We start from the raw sequence: 18,441 nt of genomic DNA on the forward strand, positions 1-18,441 counted from the left end.
AATTTAATTTTCTGACTAAATAAAACTAATTCGCAAAAGTATTAAAATACAGGGATGAAAATTGCATTCCAAATATTAAAGCACCAGCTTTTGTAAGAAGCATCATAAATCTCTTCTTTTAAGGAATTGAAATGTTTATTACTTTAAATTATAAAAGAAGACTTGCCATTTAATTTAAGTACAAACATTTTCAAATTGTTTAGAAAATGGCAAAAATAAAATATGAAAGACATCTTTACTATAACTTAATGACAATGAAATTATCTTCGAATGAAAAATGCATTATTTTTTAACAGATACAAACACATAAATGGTCATTTATCACAGAATTAATATCATATAATAATTATGCTAAAAATATGTTTTAAAATAAGAGTATCGCATATAATCTTTTTACAGCGTATGAGTTATGAAACATTCAAACGTACTAAATACTTAGTTATGAAATAATACTTTCAATGTAAAGGTCTGTATAAGCAAACATATAATCAGTTTCAGCAAATTTTTACAACATAAATACATATGAACAAAAAGAAAACAAACTGATATATTTCACACAATATTTTATATACAAAATTCATAAATAAATAATTGTTCTTAAATAGCAATATAAAAGTCAAATATATTAATTCTTTTGTGACTACTGTTTTTTTTTTCCTTGAGTATAAAGCTACGTATTTTCCAGTACATTAGCATTTAAAGTTTCAGAATTTGAAATTCTGTGTTCGCATTCCTGTTTTAGAAATGTTCATCAGTATTTTTAAGAAATTTCAGCACCCTGTACGTATATTTCCATCAAGAGCTAGATTTGATATCGACTAGAATAATGAAACTAGGCAATCGTTTGCAATCCTTTACTGTGTTTACGTTGATTTTGAAATAGAAGTCCGTGGTCTGATCTTCATTTCAACTCTGGTCATTTCCGACCACTCTTGGCCATCGATGTCATACCACGTCACTCCAGTGCTGTAACGGCCATTAATATTAACATACTGGCAATGATTGTACCACCAGCCACTATGGTAGAATTCAGCACAATGAGTAGCTAAACTTGCGTCATGGTCTCTATCAGGGGTGCTAAAAGCCATGCCATTGTGATAGCTCATAGCATCGCTAGCATTGCCAGAATAACCTGCTAATGCCAACCTATAATTATCTTTTTCTGCTAGCACTTCAAAAGTATTATATTCGGCATACTTATATTTTCCTTCAGAGTCCCATAGATCTATGCGTAAGATGTAATCATCGTCTGTGGTCAAGAGATGGAGAATTTCATTTCCCAGCCAAAAGTCGCCAGAAGATACATCACCAAAACCATTTTTATAGTGATCCCAATTTCTATTGAAATCTTGATCTCCTTTTGATCTACGTTGAATAAGAGTCCAATGGCCGCCGGAAGTTTCCATGTCGCAGAATACTTTGATGGTTGAAGTTTGCGAATGAGCGACAGGGTGACGAATCAAATAAGTACCACTTTTACGTTCCTGTATACTCTCCAATGTAGAATTCTGTGAGCAATCTATAAAAGTAAAATATGTTTTAAGTATTTAAATTACTGTTTTAATTATTTAAAACAGTAAATTATTAGTATAGTTATTACGACCTAACAAATCATTTTAGAAAATCTATAATTATCTCTTTTTTACACCCAAATAAGAGTAATCTGAAATTATTCTGGAAAGTATAAGACTTATTTATATTCTGCAACAAAAATAATTCAAAAAACATATCAGTGGTAACATTTTTGTATATCGCTAATTTGAAAACTATAGTTTAACTGCCGTATTGAATGCGGTTAGGCCAACAATTTTTAAACCTTTAAACTAAAAAATCCGATGAAAATTTTTAAATTACAATAAAAAAATATGATGCTTCAAAATATAGATTTTACTGTTTTTTCTAAATTAAATTATAATAACTATGTTTTAGTGATTTTTTTTTAAATATTCACACCTTCTACAAGTTTCAGGAAAAAACTGGACCGAATTAGGGGCAATGAAATCTGGAAATAGTTTTAACACCAGCTCAAAAAGGGACTTTTAAAAGGAAACTTTTACAAGACTTTACTTCTGACATTTTAAAAGTTAGACAAACATGAAAGCGTAAACTCTTAAATAATGATCGTTGCTTCATTGCTGTTGGCACAACGAAATGATGAAAAATCAGAGCGAATCTGAACCGCTTCTCAAATTTCACCGCAAACACTTAAGAGCATTTCCTCGCTGAAGTATAATTTTCTTCTTATTCTGAGATCCGATTTCTGAATTATAGCCTTTTTCATTGTGAAGGACCCTCAGATTTTGAGCCAAGTGCGACAGGTTAAGTGAGGGGGATCCATATTTCGTCAATTTAATAACATTCCGACAATACCGCCGTAATGACTTTTTCCCCCAGGCTGATTTTCCTTCCCATCATTAGCTTTACTTTTATCATTTGCCGAATTTCCCATAGTTGTGAAGCAACTTTGTACTCTTGAAACTGGCGTATTAGGGAGGTCGTAGAATTGCCCTAGGCCAAATGAAAACGACTTAAGAGCCTACTGTTTCGGACCCTCCCCTTGCATTTTTCACATCAGCTCTAATATCAAGTGAGAAGGATTTGTCAGTGAATTACATTATTTCGAACATTTACTCATTGCATAATCCGCCTTAATTTGGACGAGATATGGCTTGGGAAAATTCTGTTTGACGGGAATATTACATATAAAAATAACTCAAGGGCATTATTTTTTTATGATTTCCTGATATGGATCGGATGGTTAAGCAATTAACTCCGTCACAAAATAATTCATCTGGAATTTTAACCATTTAAAAGGGGTGACTATCAAATTATCTAGAAATACATTAGTAATTTGCCTGCTTTATTTGAAAAATATTTTCATTTTGAAAATAAAAGGGCTAATCGGTCATGTAATATAAAATATTTAATGAATATATTATTTAAGTCCTGTTTTGAAAATATTCTTTCTTTTTGTTTATATTTAGCAATTCTTGATATTTAAATATTGATAAATAATTAAAAGTATTCAGCAATCAGATTTAAATTAATTTCATTTAAAATGTAAAGATTTTTTTATGAATAAAATATTTCTCCTATAACTTATGTCTAGTTGTAACCACGTAACGACCCAATAACAACAGAAACTAAGGAATAAAATTTTAAAACGCAGTAATTGGCGCTGTAACTTATTTTATTTATAGTTTTTTTGAAAATTAAATAGGTATGGTGCGAAAATTTGGAAGGAATGGCGACTCCCTCGCTATTTGATCGTAGTTTAAAATTATGAGTTTTGTCCCAAAATAGCCCTAATGTTGCTTCTGAACCGGACAATAATACAGCTAAATTGAACTAAACTTGAAAATACTAGTTTAATAAAAAATAAATGTATATATTATAATTTATCATAACTTAAATTTTTATTAATGCTTTGCAGTAAAAAGTTTATTTTCATTAGATAATTTGGAACTTAAAAATTTTTAGCATAATAATGTAAAAATATTTTTCGAAACTCTTGTCTAATTTAATAATTTAAATAATGAGAAAATTAATCACCTCGGGGTAACTGTGTAATAAATTTCTCAAGTTCTTTCTCTATTTTATCTTGATTTCGCTTTATTCGAGGGATGTCTTCCTTGAATTGCAGGATACTTTCTCGAACTTTTCGCTGAGTTCGTTCCCATCTGTTCAGATCCTTATCATCAGCTTTTTCGATGACTTGACGATGCAAAGCTTCAATTTCCATCTTCTCGGAATCCACATTGTCGAGCAGAGACTGAATCTGAGACTCTAAAGCAGATATTCTGGCGTCTTGGGTTTGTATCCTATGTTGATTGCCTGGTAATGTCCGATTCAGTACAGCATTCTGGACCAGCAGAATTCGCAAATGATTGCTTTTCAAATCCGACTGAACAGTGGATATATCGTTCTTCATATTCGAAACAACCTGTTCAGATGAAATCTCTCTATCACGTAATTCTTCCAAATCAGACTGGGTTTGCGATAAATTGTAATCCAGTTTAGATATTTCTTTTCGAATATCATCAGTAGCTTTGTCATATTTGCTTTCTAATCTTTCCAGAGCGTTGAAAAGTTGCATTGTTGAGCCATGAAGTTTAGTTATACCCGAAGTAGTGATATTGTTCACACGCAGTTGAATATCTCGAGTTTGTCGTTCAGTTTTATTCACTACACTCTCAAGAAGATTTAGTCTTTCGTTTGTTGTCTTTTGGTCTTCATTCATAGGTTCTTTTTCATTCAGGGCTTTTTCCATCGCATTCAGTTTTAAAACAGATGAAGCTTGATTATTCAGAATCACTTGCATCTGTTTGTTTAAGTCCATTTGAGAGTATTCTAAATTATTGACAGAGTCTTGCAGGTTTTCAACTTCAACTTTCCAATGGCTATGTCGAAATCTAGGGTGTTCTCTGTCGCCTATAACAATGAAAAATTGAGTGTTTATGGTGAAAATATATTGAACGTGTTATTAATAATTTATAAATCAATACATTACGAACAATTTCAAATAGTTAATAAACGAATAAAAAAATATTTTCTAACACTTCACATTGATTGATTACATAATTTCCCAAAATTAACCATAAAATTTACAAAAGGAAAACATAATAAATTTTATAATGAAATTGAATGTATTAATAGCAAAGAAAGATGTAAATTAGTATTTATTTTTAAAAATTAACTTAACTTTTCAAATTATTGTAATTTATGATAGACCAAAGATTTTAAGAATGTCTAAATATAAGAAAATATCATTTAAATAATAGAGTGAATAAATTATCGATTTTAACAAAATAGCAAAGTAATTACCTTCTTCGTGTGATCGAAAACTTCTTCTCAAATGGTCAGCTCCATTAGACATAGGAATCTGCAAAAAAAATATGGTTAATTATTTATTTTTTTTACCAGAAACACACAACTCTCAAATTTTGATTGATTCCTTTTATTTAAAAAAATACACACTGTTCAAATTTTGATTGATTCCTTTTATTTAAAATAAATACACAATGTACAAATTTTGATAAATATTACATATGTCATTAATTTTGATTTCTTTGAACAGAAAAATAACTGCATACACATTTGCAAAAAGATGAATCATTTATAATAAATGAACATTTTATTTTTAGAATTTTGAAAATAAAACAATTCTCTCGAAAAAATAATTTTAGAATAATGAAAGAAAAATGTGGAAAATTTGCTAGATAAATTAATGCGTCTTTTTAGTCTTGTATAAATGGAAAACCGATTTAAAATATCAATTTGTAATTTATATAGTTGATATAAATTATAATTGAAACTATTTATTATAGTTGAAACATTTAAGGATAAAAAGAAACTGTACTGCAGAATTTGTTTCATAAGTAAAATATTTATTATTATTACTATTATTTGAATTTTTTTATACTAATTATGTTTTTTGGCCATGAAAAAATATTTATTTAAAATATTATACAATTATTTATGTCAGAAGTACTTTCATAAGCGTGAATTACTACAAATTATCATTACTAATTTAAAATTAAATTATAAACTAAAAGTTTTACTTACTTTCTTTTTAAACATCATCACTTGTTCTCGTAGTTCTTCTTTCAATGCATCTACCTGCGAAAGGAATAAAATTATTATTCATTTTAATTAATTAACAGCTTATTTTGTGTATAAATATTGTTGGGCATTTTTCATAAGGAATTATAAGTGCAATTTTTAAAAATTTGTCAGCCGTATCCAATTTACATAGTTAAAAGTTTTAGAAAAATAATATTGAACATTACCATAAATGACAAAGAGAAAATCCGCGGACAATTTGATATGACAGATGACTGTAAATTGATAACTCTAAGCCAACAAAAACAAAAACTTCAAGAAAATCATTATCTGAAAAATCCATATTTTTGGCTTCATTCAATTCATCACTCAGAGTGGAAACAGAAGAAGAACAGATGGAGAGCACTTCTCGAGGGGGGGGGGGAAGATATCAGCAATTAAGAGGCAGATGGTAGATTTCGAGCAGATTGCCCCAGTTTTCCCCATAACCAAGGCCCCAAGTTCCAGAAAAAATACTTTTTTCGTGCGTTGGCCTTACTCAAGATATTTATCAATTGGCTTTTTATTTTAAGCTCAATGAAAATTTTCTTTTTCATTGGTTTCATAGCTTTAAAGAAACTTTAAATCATTCTCTTAAAATACGCATTATACGAACCATATTATTAAGCATTGATTCAAAATTAAAAGTTGCAGTTCAATGCATAGCATTTAAACCAAAAAAAAAAAAAAAAAATACCGAAATAAATTAGCTAAATTTCACAGACTTTGAGCGATTGTCCAGCAGAGAAGTCATTTATTATGATCATTTTATACATAGTGTAGTTTTCCCCTTGCAAATCAAAAGAAATGGCGAATCTTTCACACTCACTTTGTAATTCATATAAGTTCCCGACATCTAATTTTAGAATTTAAATCTTCTTTCAAACTAATGTCCAATGAACAATTATAATACCGAAAGTAAAGGTAGTCACTTCATGAAACTTCAGAAAATTTCATTGGTCGAATCGGAATTTGCATCGCTGTTAAAGCCTTCGAGAGGTCATGAACCCGTGATCAGGGGAATACAGTTTAAGGAATGATTTCGTGCCTTGATAGAACTGATACACGTTAATCAAGGGCGACTCGAAAATGCTTTCTGTATAGCGAAGTGCTTTCTGTATAGCGATAAAATTGAGTACCAAAAGAGAAATATTTTGTGTGAAACTTAGTAAAAGTTGATTTGTAAGTAGTCAATGAAATGTTCGTTCTACAGATTAAGTGAGAGATTTTTTTTACTTTAAATCAAATTTAGCATTGCTTTATTTATATATTTATGGAATTTTTATGTTTATATGAAAGCAGAAATAAAAATGTTAAAAATTTTTATCAATATCAAAACATGCATATTTTATCAAAACAGCAAATTTTTCAAACATATTCATTTTTAATAGTTAAATCAAAAGTTAAACTTTGTCCTTTGTACCTTTTTAAGAAATATTTTTATTAAATGAAAAGTTTTTTTTTCGCAAAAGCAAAAATTTTCTAAAATTTGCTTCCTATTTCTTTATAAGATCTTTTAAATAATATTAAGCATTTCACCGCTTAATGATCGAATTATATTTCATCGATATATATAATTATTTTTCATCGTCATATTAATTCAAGTTACATCCTTAAGCGGTTAAAGTTATATGTATCATAAAAATTAAACATGAAGCAAGATGTACTAGATATAAAATTACATTATTATATCCGTAAGCAAATACACATCTAGTAATTCATCGTAGGGCAATCAAGTAACATAATTGAAATATATGCGTCAAAAATTACATCTGCAGGAAAATTTAAAAAAAAAAGGATATGGGAAATAACCGAAACGATTTTAGAAAAATTTAGAAATAAAAAAAATAATAATGTAAATACATTGTACAAGTTTTCGTCATTTCATAAACTAAGATAATTTATCCAAGTAATGCAATAATAATTGAAAGGAGAAAAGTACTAGATTAGTGTGAAAAATTATGTAGAAAGTAACATAAAATTTAAGCATATCATTTCAAATCTCTCTCTCTCTCTCTCTCTCTCTCTCTCTCTCTCTCTCTCTTTTTCTGGATGAAAAGTATCAAGAAATAATGAAGTAATATTTTATGCAACCCAAAGTAATTTGTAGATTAACACAACGGAACCTTAAGAATAACTTTTTTGCTCACTATTTTAAAGAAAAGACTTTTTTTTCTTCGATATTCTTTAGAATGTTTTTATCTCAATTTATTATTGGGAAAAATGTAAGGCTAGGCCCGATTATTTATCGATTTTTCATCAGTGTGCTTCGTAATGCATTCATCACTCTTTTTTACATCTGGAAATAAAGCATGCTAAGTAGAATCTTCCCCGAAGGTCATTGAAAATGAAAAACCTTCGTGGAATAGACAGAGTATTTTCTGCTTCAAATTCTAGTTATAATTAGTAGGTGACAGTACCAGGAAATTATTGATATATTCTTATGTTTTGAAGCAGTGCCCAAAATTTATAGCAACCCTTTTCTATGTCTTGCAAGAAAAAAAAAATAGCAACTAATTACAGGATGGCGTCAGATCCTGGTTACATGAATTGATTGTCTATCGTTCGATTTTTTTTTACGCGTTCTCACGGAAAAAAAAATTATAGCCCATTTAATCAACATTAATCTTCATAAAATATAACGACAATCAGTTTCGTTCAAGCGATTACTGCTGGTTGATGTGCTATCAAAGGAAAGATTATCTTGGCAAAATTTGAAATTAGATTTATGAAATCATAGATATAAGAAAATTATAAATGAAAGTTATTACTTAATTGCTATTAGAAGTTAATGGGTATTTCAATGTATTAAACAAAAACAATTAATTTTTAAAAATAAATCTTTTTTTTTCGTAAAAAATAATAATAATTTCTATTTATTACTTGATATTTACAAAAACAATTTCAAAAAATCGGACCATTCAGAGATAATGTTAAACTTTTTTACCATTCAGTTATAATTTTACATTTTGTTTAAGAAAATCAAAAATCCAAAATGATTCCACTTACCTCTACAAGAAGTTTTTGTTGCCCCATTGCAGATTCTTGTAATCTTTGGCGGATTTCGTCGACATCTTGGCGAAGTTGCTTGATAACAGCTGTGTTTCTTTCTCGACTGACTCGTCCGCTGTCCATGCGATGACCAAGAGCAACAATATCGGATCGTAGTAAATCAAAATTCGTCATAATCCTTTGTTTTTCAGCCAAAGTTGCACTTGTATTCAAAGTAGACGCCATCTCTTTCATTTCATGTCTCAAACCTTCTACAGTTCCTTGCAGCCATCTGACAGCAACGCGACCAGGAAGCGATGATGTATCTTTCGCACTCTGAACTTTAATGTCATCTACCTGTTTACTAAGTCTCAATAATTCCTGATGAAGAAAGTCAGTTTCGGTTCTAAAATCTATTCTAATTCTTTCTGTGGTCATCTGTGATTGCACATTTTCAAACTGATGTCTCAGACTACTCATTTGCAAATTACTATTATCCACACGAATCGAGTCCCGGTTCATTGCCACCACGTTTTTTGCAGATAATGGTGATTCTTTATTAACATCAGACAGTAAATTAGATGAAGAATCTTTCACATATTGATACATTTTCTCTTGCAAGTTCCGAATAGTCTCACTGTCCTCCTGACGAATTTTTCTTAATTCAATCATCTCCGTTTGCAGTTCTTTGATAATTTTCCCAAACTGCGCTATTTCAAAGTTTTCGCTCTGTGCTTGCACACTTAAGGTTGTCAGAAAGCTGACCAATAATAAAATCATGGCTAAATATTTAGTCCTATTGCAATTTAAGAATATCTGATTTCAAAATAAAAATTCAAGTAGACGATCAGTTGCGTATACGAGTTCAGAAAAGTTAATGAAAAGCACAAAGAAGTATTCGATGAACCTCAATATATCTATCTATGAAAATTGTAGTTGTTGATATTGATTCGAAATCACCATGCACATACTTCATAAATTTTAGATCCACCAGGAACGATTGCTGAGCAAAACGATTTTTCACAGATAGATGGTCTCTTTCACTTCCAGAAAACGAATGAGGGAAGCAATGACATGTCAAGCAGATATATCCGTTAATGTTAGGTACAACGAGAGGTAAGACGGTGAGATGTGGAGCCTTAGAGGCAACTCGTTGGACTGACTAAACAGGAGTGCTTCCGCAGAGATGCTACTGACACCTTAACAGACGCGCGAGTGTGGAGAGCTACTGCCAAGACGTCGGTTTAAGATGGAGAATCGAGTGAGTAGGTCGAGCTACGGCAGCTGTCTCTTTTCTAATCGGTCTCTTAGTGCACGTGGCCGGCAGCATCTCAGATGCCTATCCCCCTCCCCCCGGTCGACAGCTGCTACTCGGAGGATGTGATGAGGCCCTTCTCTTCCCCCCCCCCCTCTGCACACTTCTTCAATGGCAAGACGTTAATGCAGGTTTTTCCTTCCTCTTCTTCATTTTTTTCGCGTATGGTTATTATTCCCTTCGCGTTTCTTATTTAGACGCAGATGCCACACACACATTCGATGGTTGCTTCGTGAAGAATCCCCAATTTGAGGAAAGGAAAAAAGCATCCCCCGACCACTTGCCTTCCATACATCCACAATGGGTAACTGTCGAACAAATTTGAAGGGAAACGGTTGTCGCCTTCCTTCTTTTCTATCTCGGAGTAGATTTTTATTATGTACCCCCTCTTCCAACGTAATTTTTTTTCAAATACCACGTTAAAACTTTTTTTCGTCTCATTTTCAACGACTAACATGATCCACATATAGTTAAACCATTGCGTGCAGTGCTACGCATGGTGTTACAGAGAACCAACATTTATGACGATGTTACCGCCGACTTCAATATTTGAATAATGGAAGCGGGGTTTTTTTTCACCACTCATTTTGAATTTAAATGTGGTGCACACCGTGTGTAAAAGTGCTACATAAAATTTTTGCTTTGCTTGAAAGCCGTGATTCTCTTCAATATCATTGGAGTGTTATATTTTTATATCTCTGTATTGAAGTAACTTCTTGCATTAATTCTAAATTTATGTTGCTTTCAATGTTGACTTTTATTTGAAAATAAATAACTGAGGATTTATTTCTAAAAAAAGGAATTATTTTTGTATGTCGGAGGAAACTTTTAAAAACGTAATAAACTTGTCATCACCCCGTCTGCAGTTGATTTACATCATTTTGCATGGTTGTGGTTTTATATAGTATTGTATTCATGTCCTATAAATTTAAACATTTATATTTTTTTTATATCACCTGACTTTTAGCATCATTCTAGATTTATACTAGACATTATAAAGCTTCCAACTCGTGAACTCTTTTGAAGAAAAAAACTTTCCTGCTTTCGTTTTTGTTTAAAATACAAAATTAAGATTGTCATGACTCCGAAATTTGAAAATGAATAAGAAATTGAAAATAAATTATGTAAAACTCATTTAGAATAATCCAGAAAATTTTAATAAATATTTTAAATGACACGTTTTTATTAAATAGAAGAAGTGTTAAGAAGCTTGCTTAGAAGCGTTCGATAGTTTGAAAGAAAAAAATCCTAAAATAAATTTTGGGACCGTAATATATTTCTTCAGCCGCACTTGGAGTAAGAATCTGTAGTTTAACCCTTTCAGGCCTGATTTTTCCTCAGACAAGTAGACGCACTGATTTGTCTTCTGCTCAGTTTTGCTCTTCAAAAGATTACAACCGAGTCACTAAAAAGATCTTTTTCGCTAAACCATTTTGGTACTCGAAAAAAAGAAAGACCAAAACGTAGGAGGATTGATTGTTAGAACGGTTTGAAATGGAATTCTGAGAAAGGACAGGGCCCATCCGAGGTTGTTTTGCCAGTAAAGAAAAAGAAGGTCTGAATTTTGAAATATTATGTTAAGTTCTGATACAAATATTTAAAAAAGATTAAATACAAATATTTAAGATGATAATTATACAAAATATTTAAAATTTGAAACGGCAAAAAATTTTGATTTGCAAAGTTGAATGACCGAATGTAAAACACTTTCCAAATATGAGATATTCCTCTATCTTTTCCAGATGGAGTCGCCACATACTGTTATTAGCTACAAATTCCGCCGATTGCACACGCAACCTAACCTATTGCAAACTGATCCACGCTCAAGTAATAAATATGATGACACACTCCATATGAAAAATACAGTAGCATCTTTATATTAAGAAAGTATTTCATATTTGATTGCTTAGATCTATTCTGAGAAAAAACGTTAATTAATTGAAGATTTTTTTTAGACGTGTTAGTAACTCTGCGAAAGAGAAAAATTTTGACATAAAATACTCAAAAACAAATAAATGCTCACATATTTTTTGTTCAGCATGTAAATTATTTACACAATTTTTATGTAAAGTTCGAGATTACACAAATCCATTTTAACACTTGTCGATGAAATTCTTCAATATTTCAATACTTTCCTTCAATTTCATTAATCTCTCTTTCTAACCTTTATCTTATTATTAATTTTGAGCTCTTCATTAAATTCAGAAAAGTTGAAGGACATCAAATAATGGCTAAACAATGGATCCTAATGCTTCGAGGCAGTAAAGTGTTTAAAACTCAAACGCGAGATTATTTTGTACGAGGCAGAGGGTTGCTTATACCTATGTCTATTATGAGCTACATGACGGTATAATTAGAGGGAATGGAACACCGATCTTTGCTCGCCTCTTTAATCTCAGAACTGAAAACTGGTCTTGAAGAGTAGTCACGCAATCCTATGTGCGCACAGCTAAAATTACTTTTCTTCACATCACCCTCCTTTTGGTATTTTTCTTTTCTGCATTGCATTTCACAGAGACTGTCTAGCATAGTTTCCCATGCTTTAATAGTGCACTTATTAATTCGCAGTAGAAGTTGTCAATTATATGGACACTCTCAGTGTTAGAGGGTCTGAGCATGCTTTCGGTGGAACAATAATGATGTGAAATATTTTGAGAAATAATTCGTTGCTCGTATAAAGTAGCTTTATATTTAAATTTGCCTCCCAAAGAAACAGGAGCTTAAATTAACATCTTGTAATTTTTCAAAAGTTGTTTATCGTGATATGACATTGTAAGGAAAAGATTTAATTTGCTGTATTTGTATGTAAGAATATAAAGGTATTGTCGTTAGATACACATTTAATTAATAGAAGCATATTTAGTTGGTTTATATATACTTATATCCTAATATTTTGGCATTTTATACTTAAAACTTTTTGCAAAATTTGAAACAAATTCTTTTTTATTTAAAAATGTATATAGATTTATATTGTTTGTATTTCATTTTTTACTAATCAGTTGGAAATTTTATTCGCAATTCTATATTTAGCGAATTTAATATCTGTATTTTGAAATATCTTCATAAATAATTCTGCTATTTGTTTTTCTTTAGTCGGCGTCAAAAAAAAGTTTAACCAGCTTATCCATCTACTTAAAACTTAACATCAGAAAATTTCAAATTACAAAAATTCAGAATCTAACGAAATCACATATCTTCCAGCATTTTTTAAGAATAAGAATTTGTTGTTGTTCAAATGGTTCAAGTATGCAAACTACAAAGCAATAAAAAATATCCTTTGTCAAACAGATTTACAAGGATAACTATAATGGGAAACAAAGGAATAATGCCAGGCTCAAAAGTGCCTACCAGACTCATTTACATAATAAGAAAACTGTTAACTATACCGATACTAAAAATTACTAACTTATTTCAGAAATCAAAATACAGCAATAATTTTATTTCTAAATTTCTTCGTTATTCTTCAGTATAGATCTTAAAATCTCGCCACTTATCAGAGTATAAGGTTGATTTTCTGTAATTCTTATATGTAGTCTTGTAGTTTTGACTCATAATCAAATTTGAAAAAAGAGGGGGGGGTTTAAAATTCATCTTATAAACCGAATTCATAAATTTTCTTTTTATCATTTTTAAGACTTATTATTATTTGTTTTTAAACAGTTTTATAAGGAAAATATCTAAACTGGAAATAGCAAAATCTTGAAATATATATAATAGATGGAAACTAGCTTCAAAAATAACACAATAATTGGATTTCATTTCATCTGAGAGATCTTGCTTTTTCTAATTTTCTAACTGCTAGCCACTATTTATGTCGAAAATTGCAGTACTTCCTGAGAGAAGAGTAATGATACTGAGAAATAAAATAAACTTTTGAAATATTTATCATACAAAAGCTTGTCGAACGATACAGATAAATGAATTGAATTGAAATATGTCAGTTATTTCGTTAGATACTTATAATCAGTATTTTTACAAAGCTTATTTCAGTTATTTATATCATAATACATTTTAAGAATAGAAGTGCATATCCTTAAACGAATGCCAAATTCATGCATTTATGGAGCCCTTTAAAATATAACTATGGAGTCATCTATAATATAATCAATAAGTCAAAAAATTATGTATGATTTAAAACTCACATATGATTCTCTTAAAAACCCTTAAAAATTTTTAATTTCCTGTAAAAATTTTCAAAACTTTAATTTTGGCAGAATATATATATATATATATATGAAACATTTTTTCTGGAAATTTCACGTGTTTTTAAAAGTAACTGAAGAAGCAAAAATGACAAAATATAAGGTAACAAGTCGTATCGTGTCATAGATAATTAATGAACATATGATCATGCTTTTACTGCTTGTATTTGATTTTTTAATGATGTTTAGAAGTTTCTCAGATAGAGTTTTAGTGCATATTTTGTTCTCATTGGTTATGAAAATGAATGTTAGATTCAGAGATATGTTTTTGAAGGGATCAACTAAACTTTTAATCACAAGCATTGACGATATAATTCTTTTATTTTCACCGCATGGCATTTTATCGACTGAATTTTACAATGTCAAAGATTACATTGCTCCTATTGCACATTCTTCGCTCTGGTGGTAACTCAGACGTCGTCCTTGTCATCTGATCACAGAAGTATGTAGTGGTGGTGGGGTCCCCTTCTTGAAATGATCTTCTAGTTGTAACAAGGCGCACGCAGGTATAGTGGCAGAGTCTTAGTAGAAATTTCACGTGTTCTAGATGCAATCAACTCATCTAAATATCAGCTGTTTGATGTACATTAAATTCTTCGAATCCAAACATCTACCTTTTGGTGTATGTAGAAATTTGGAAAAAGTGATATTGGCTAGAGTTTCGTCTTCATCTTCTGGCTATTCTAAAAATATAATGAAGTTGGTCCCAGAATTTCGCTAGTGTAGCCATAAAATAGGAAATTAATCTAAATTACAGTTATATTTTTTAAACCTACAGTATCAGGATATTTTTCTAATACTTTCAGAACTTACAGTTGTAAAATTTAATAATTTTTGGTTAGAATGGGTTATATCATCTTATATTTTTGATATAATGCTTTGTCGTAAGCCTGTATGAATGTATGATCATGCTTTTTTTTTCTATGTATCTACGTATGATATTTATGATAATAAATGTTTCTGCACAGTCCCTGTAGAGATTCTGTCACTAGATCTGCGCGCTCCTTGATACAACTAGAGAATAATTTCAAGGTGAAAAAAAAATTCACTTCAAAGATAAGAGAAAAGTACAATCATTTTATTATTTTGCATTTTTGCAAAGTGTATAATCAAATCTGTAAAGTTATATTTTTTATTTTTATTTCTTTTTCCTTTTAAAATCTTTAATTTTGATTATTTTATAAAAGTTTTCTATTTTTAAAATATTTAAGAAATTATTATATATATATAATATGCAGCATTACTCAAATATTTATCTTTGTATGTATGCATGTGATAAAAGGACTTCCTGCTTGCATCTACATTTATGATTATAGCCTTGACTGTTACCCTGTTTCACTTTTATTTATTTATTTATTCGTTTATTTTTGATGATCCGCTTTCTTTTTCTTTTTTTATGAACCACATTATAAATACGCATAGGTTATCAGCTGTAAAATTATAAAGAATTCCGAATGTTGTCCTTTTTGCATTTTTATCATGCTTAAGCACGTACAACAAATGAGAAATTCAGAATACGTTTTTTTTTCTCTAATAAAAAATTAACACAAAAATAAATTAATTTTATATTGTTTCTTTATTAATAAGGCTCATATCTGTTCCTGAAAGTGCCAAAAATTTATTAAGACTATGTCTATCATTTTTAAATAACAGACTAGTTATTGTTGATCATTTATACTAGTGTTTTTTTAATGATGATGACCGATGATTTTATTTAGTTATATCTATTTCCCTCCAGTCATCATTTCAGCTTCGAAATAATTTGATTAATTCAAGATTTTTACATTTCGTTTCCAATCTCATTGTAAGGATCAGCAACCGTAACTTGCTATTTTTTTCCCTTCCGTGTTCCCACTTTCTTAGAGCTCTTAGGAATATATCATTACTGCCCATTACAAGCTGATTTTCTTAAATTTTAGTTGAACTTTTCAGAACGGTATTCTATCATTTCATGCAAAGATTCATTGAAGATGCAGCTGATGAGTTCTTTTGTCTATTGATTTTGCTCCGAAATAAGTTACTTCAATAGACAGCCCCTTCCCCTAGCAAGATAAAAATTTCCTGAAAATCTAGGATTGAACGACAGTAATTTGACTGAGACAATCATGGTTGGTATTTTAAGAAATAAATCAGATGGAATTTTACCTAATATTGTTTAAGGGCCGCTTTATTCTGGCATCAAAATATTGATATTAAAAAAACAATAATATTTTTTAATAGTACTTTAATAACATAAGGGCTGTTTTTAACATTCTCTTCACTGAGAAGTATCTCCATCTATGGTGAATTAAAATTCACTGGAAATTCAAGGCAGACCTAACAATAGCATATTATTGTTTTAAGATCACTTTGGACTGGTGTCAGAGTTTGAGTTTGGAAAATGTTACACATTAAATATGTCTGCGCCAGCTGCTTTCCTGCGGATGAGATGTGGAGTGGGACGCCAGCTCAGATTCAACTTCATAATCTGACAGTATTTCAAATTCACAATCTAATTCCAGGAGTCTTACCGTATTTCTAAAGCAGCTTGTTAATCTAACCAATAAAACAGTCATAAATATAACCTAGGAAACTGACAACAACACACAAGATTAAATTTATTGGAGCAAGAATAAAACTGTTGGATATTTTTGCTAATTACATGCGATATGGTTAGCTTTTTATATGGTAAATTAAAGCTGTTATAAATATTTCAGTTCTTTAAATTTAAAAATAAATGGTTATAAACCGGTATTGGTTTGATTTCAATCACTCATGTGATAAAGCATCCAAAATGAGAAGATTAGATAAAATGGGCAAGTCTTTTTGTTAATTGTAGTTACTTTATCGATATTTTAGTTTCAGAAATTGAGTTGTTTTAAATTTGCTTCACTTGCGATCATTAGTTTGCGTAAGGTCTAATAAGTGAAACTTGTTATGTTATGCATTTCAGATTTCAAACAGCTGCATGGCATGGGCTTTCCCTTAATTCGAAATCTGTAATTAAAAATTGAATCGATCCAATTCAAGCATTTAAATTTCATGTTATCTAAAAAAATATATGTATATTTTAAGACAATTAATGCTTCACAAGTAAGCTAAAGATTTTCTTAACTCTCCAACAACTGATTTTCTATTTTCTGTTGCGTCCTAGGATTTCAGGATTATAATGTGTTTATATCATATTGCGGAATTACTTTATAATATCCTAAAATTGAGTACGAATTATAATTTGAATTTTTAAAAATATTTTAATCTATTCATAAATGTTTTTTGTTAATAAAATTTGTTAAAAGTTGTGAAGGTGAAGAATTAAACAACTTTACCTTCGCAACGTGTTTCTAAAAGTTTAATGATTGTTTTCGTTTGTTTTAAAATAGCATTATCAATCTAGTTCTATAAATAGTCAATTTCACGCAATAGATCATTGATTCAGAATAAAAATTATTGACTCATTTTGCTTTAATAATAACTGTTAAAAACAAAAATCTACCTAGCTTTCTCTAGACGCCTTTCAAGTTACCAGAGATTGCTGGAAACAAACTTCGAAAATCTGAACTATGATCTGATGACCTGAACAACACTTAAGTAAATATCATCAAGTTCTATTCCATATCAATGTATGAACGCTCAATTAAGGATAAAATTTGTGCACCCTCTTACCTGGCTGTGGAATCGGATATTAAATCTAAAATCTTTTCTTCTAAAGTCGAAAATCTACCGACAGACCACTTCGACGGAATATTATGTGATGAATCAAATAAATTTGAATGTAAGTTGATATTTTTAGAATCATGATTTAGATGGTAGGCTGCAAAACATCACTTGACTATTTGTAATTTTTTAACTCTTAACTTGAAATTTTTTTTAATTTATTGATGCAGAAAGCCTAACTTTCAAATTATAATCTTTTTCTCCATCAATAATACCGACGAAAGTTACTTTCTAACCTGTTTATATGCGCCTTTTGAGGCTATTTTTCTTTTAGTATTTAAACAGAAAGCATATTTTTCGAATTAATACATAACATTTGGGCTAGATAGCAAAGCAGTCATACAAAAAAAAGTATGCGTACCGACACATTTTGTTCAAAAAAAAATCTTTGAACGAAAATGATGGTCTGATTGCAAAATTATTATAGTAATTAGAAACGGCTTCTTTTCTTAAATATTGAATATAAATTGCAGAAAATGGATTTACAAAATAAATAAATGCTTCTTTTATGCAGATGTTCTGTTATCTAATCCTACAATTAGTTTGAATTTGATCATGCAGTTTTAAAATTCTTTTTTTTTTCGTGGTCTGCAATAGTCATATGCTAATCCTAGATACACCTAGAAACAACTTATTCCG

At 30.0% G+C, this 18,441-nt stretch overlaps 2 protein-coding genes across 6 annotated transcripts in view; one reads left to right on the plus strand and one right to left on the minus strand.

The window, feature by feature from the left end:
* LOC129960059 (uncharacterized) overlaps positions 1–18,441 on the plus strand; it is a 353,127-nt gene that overhangs the window by 259,745 nt on the left and 74,941 nt on the right. The gene's annotated exons all lie outside the window — the stretch shown is intronic.
* Positions 396–9,963, minus strand: LOC129960060 (angiopoietin-4-like). The gene is made up of 5 exons (XM_056073118.1): positions 8,611–9,963; positions 5,566–5,619; positions 4,825–4,882; positions 3,553–4,431; positions 396–1,519 (listed from the first exon to the last, which is right to left on the minus strand). Exons 1-5 carry the CDS (start codon positions 9,370–9,372, stop codon positions 864–866), a joined length of 2,409 nt encoding a protein of 802 aa, XP_055929093.1. The 5' UTR covers positions 9,373–9,963; the 3' UTR covers positions 396–863.

This window comes from Argiope bruennichi, chromosome X2 (genome assembly GCF_947563725.1).
Source record: "Argiope bruennichi chromosome X2, qqArgBrue1.1, whole genome shotgun sequence".
Taxonomy (NCBI): Eukaryota; Metazoa; Arthropoda; class Arachnida; order Araneae; family Araneidae; genus Argiope; species Argiope bruennichi.

Excerpts from the sequence above, each read along its gene's own strand:
- LOC129960060 (XM_056073118.1), bottom strand. The coding sequence starts at position 9,372 with ATGATTTTATTATTGGTCAGCTTTCTGACAACCTTAAGTGTGCAAGCA. Across the intron at positions 4,883-5,565 it reads TGATGATGTTTAAAAAGAAA|ATTCCTATGTCTAATGGAGC; the intron begins GTAAGTAAAACT and ends TTTTTTTTGCAG. Across the intron at positions 1,520-3,552 it reads TATTACACAGTTACCCCGAG|ATTGCTCACAGAATTCTACA; the intron begins GTGATTAATTTT and ends TTACTTTTATAG.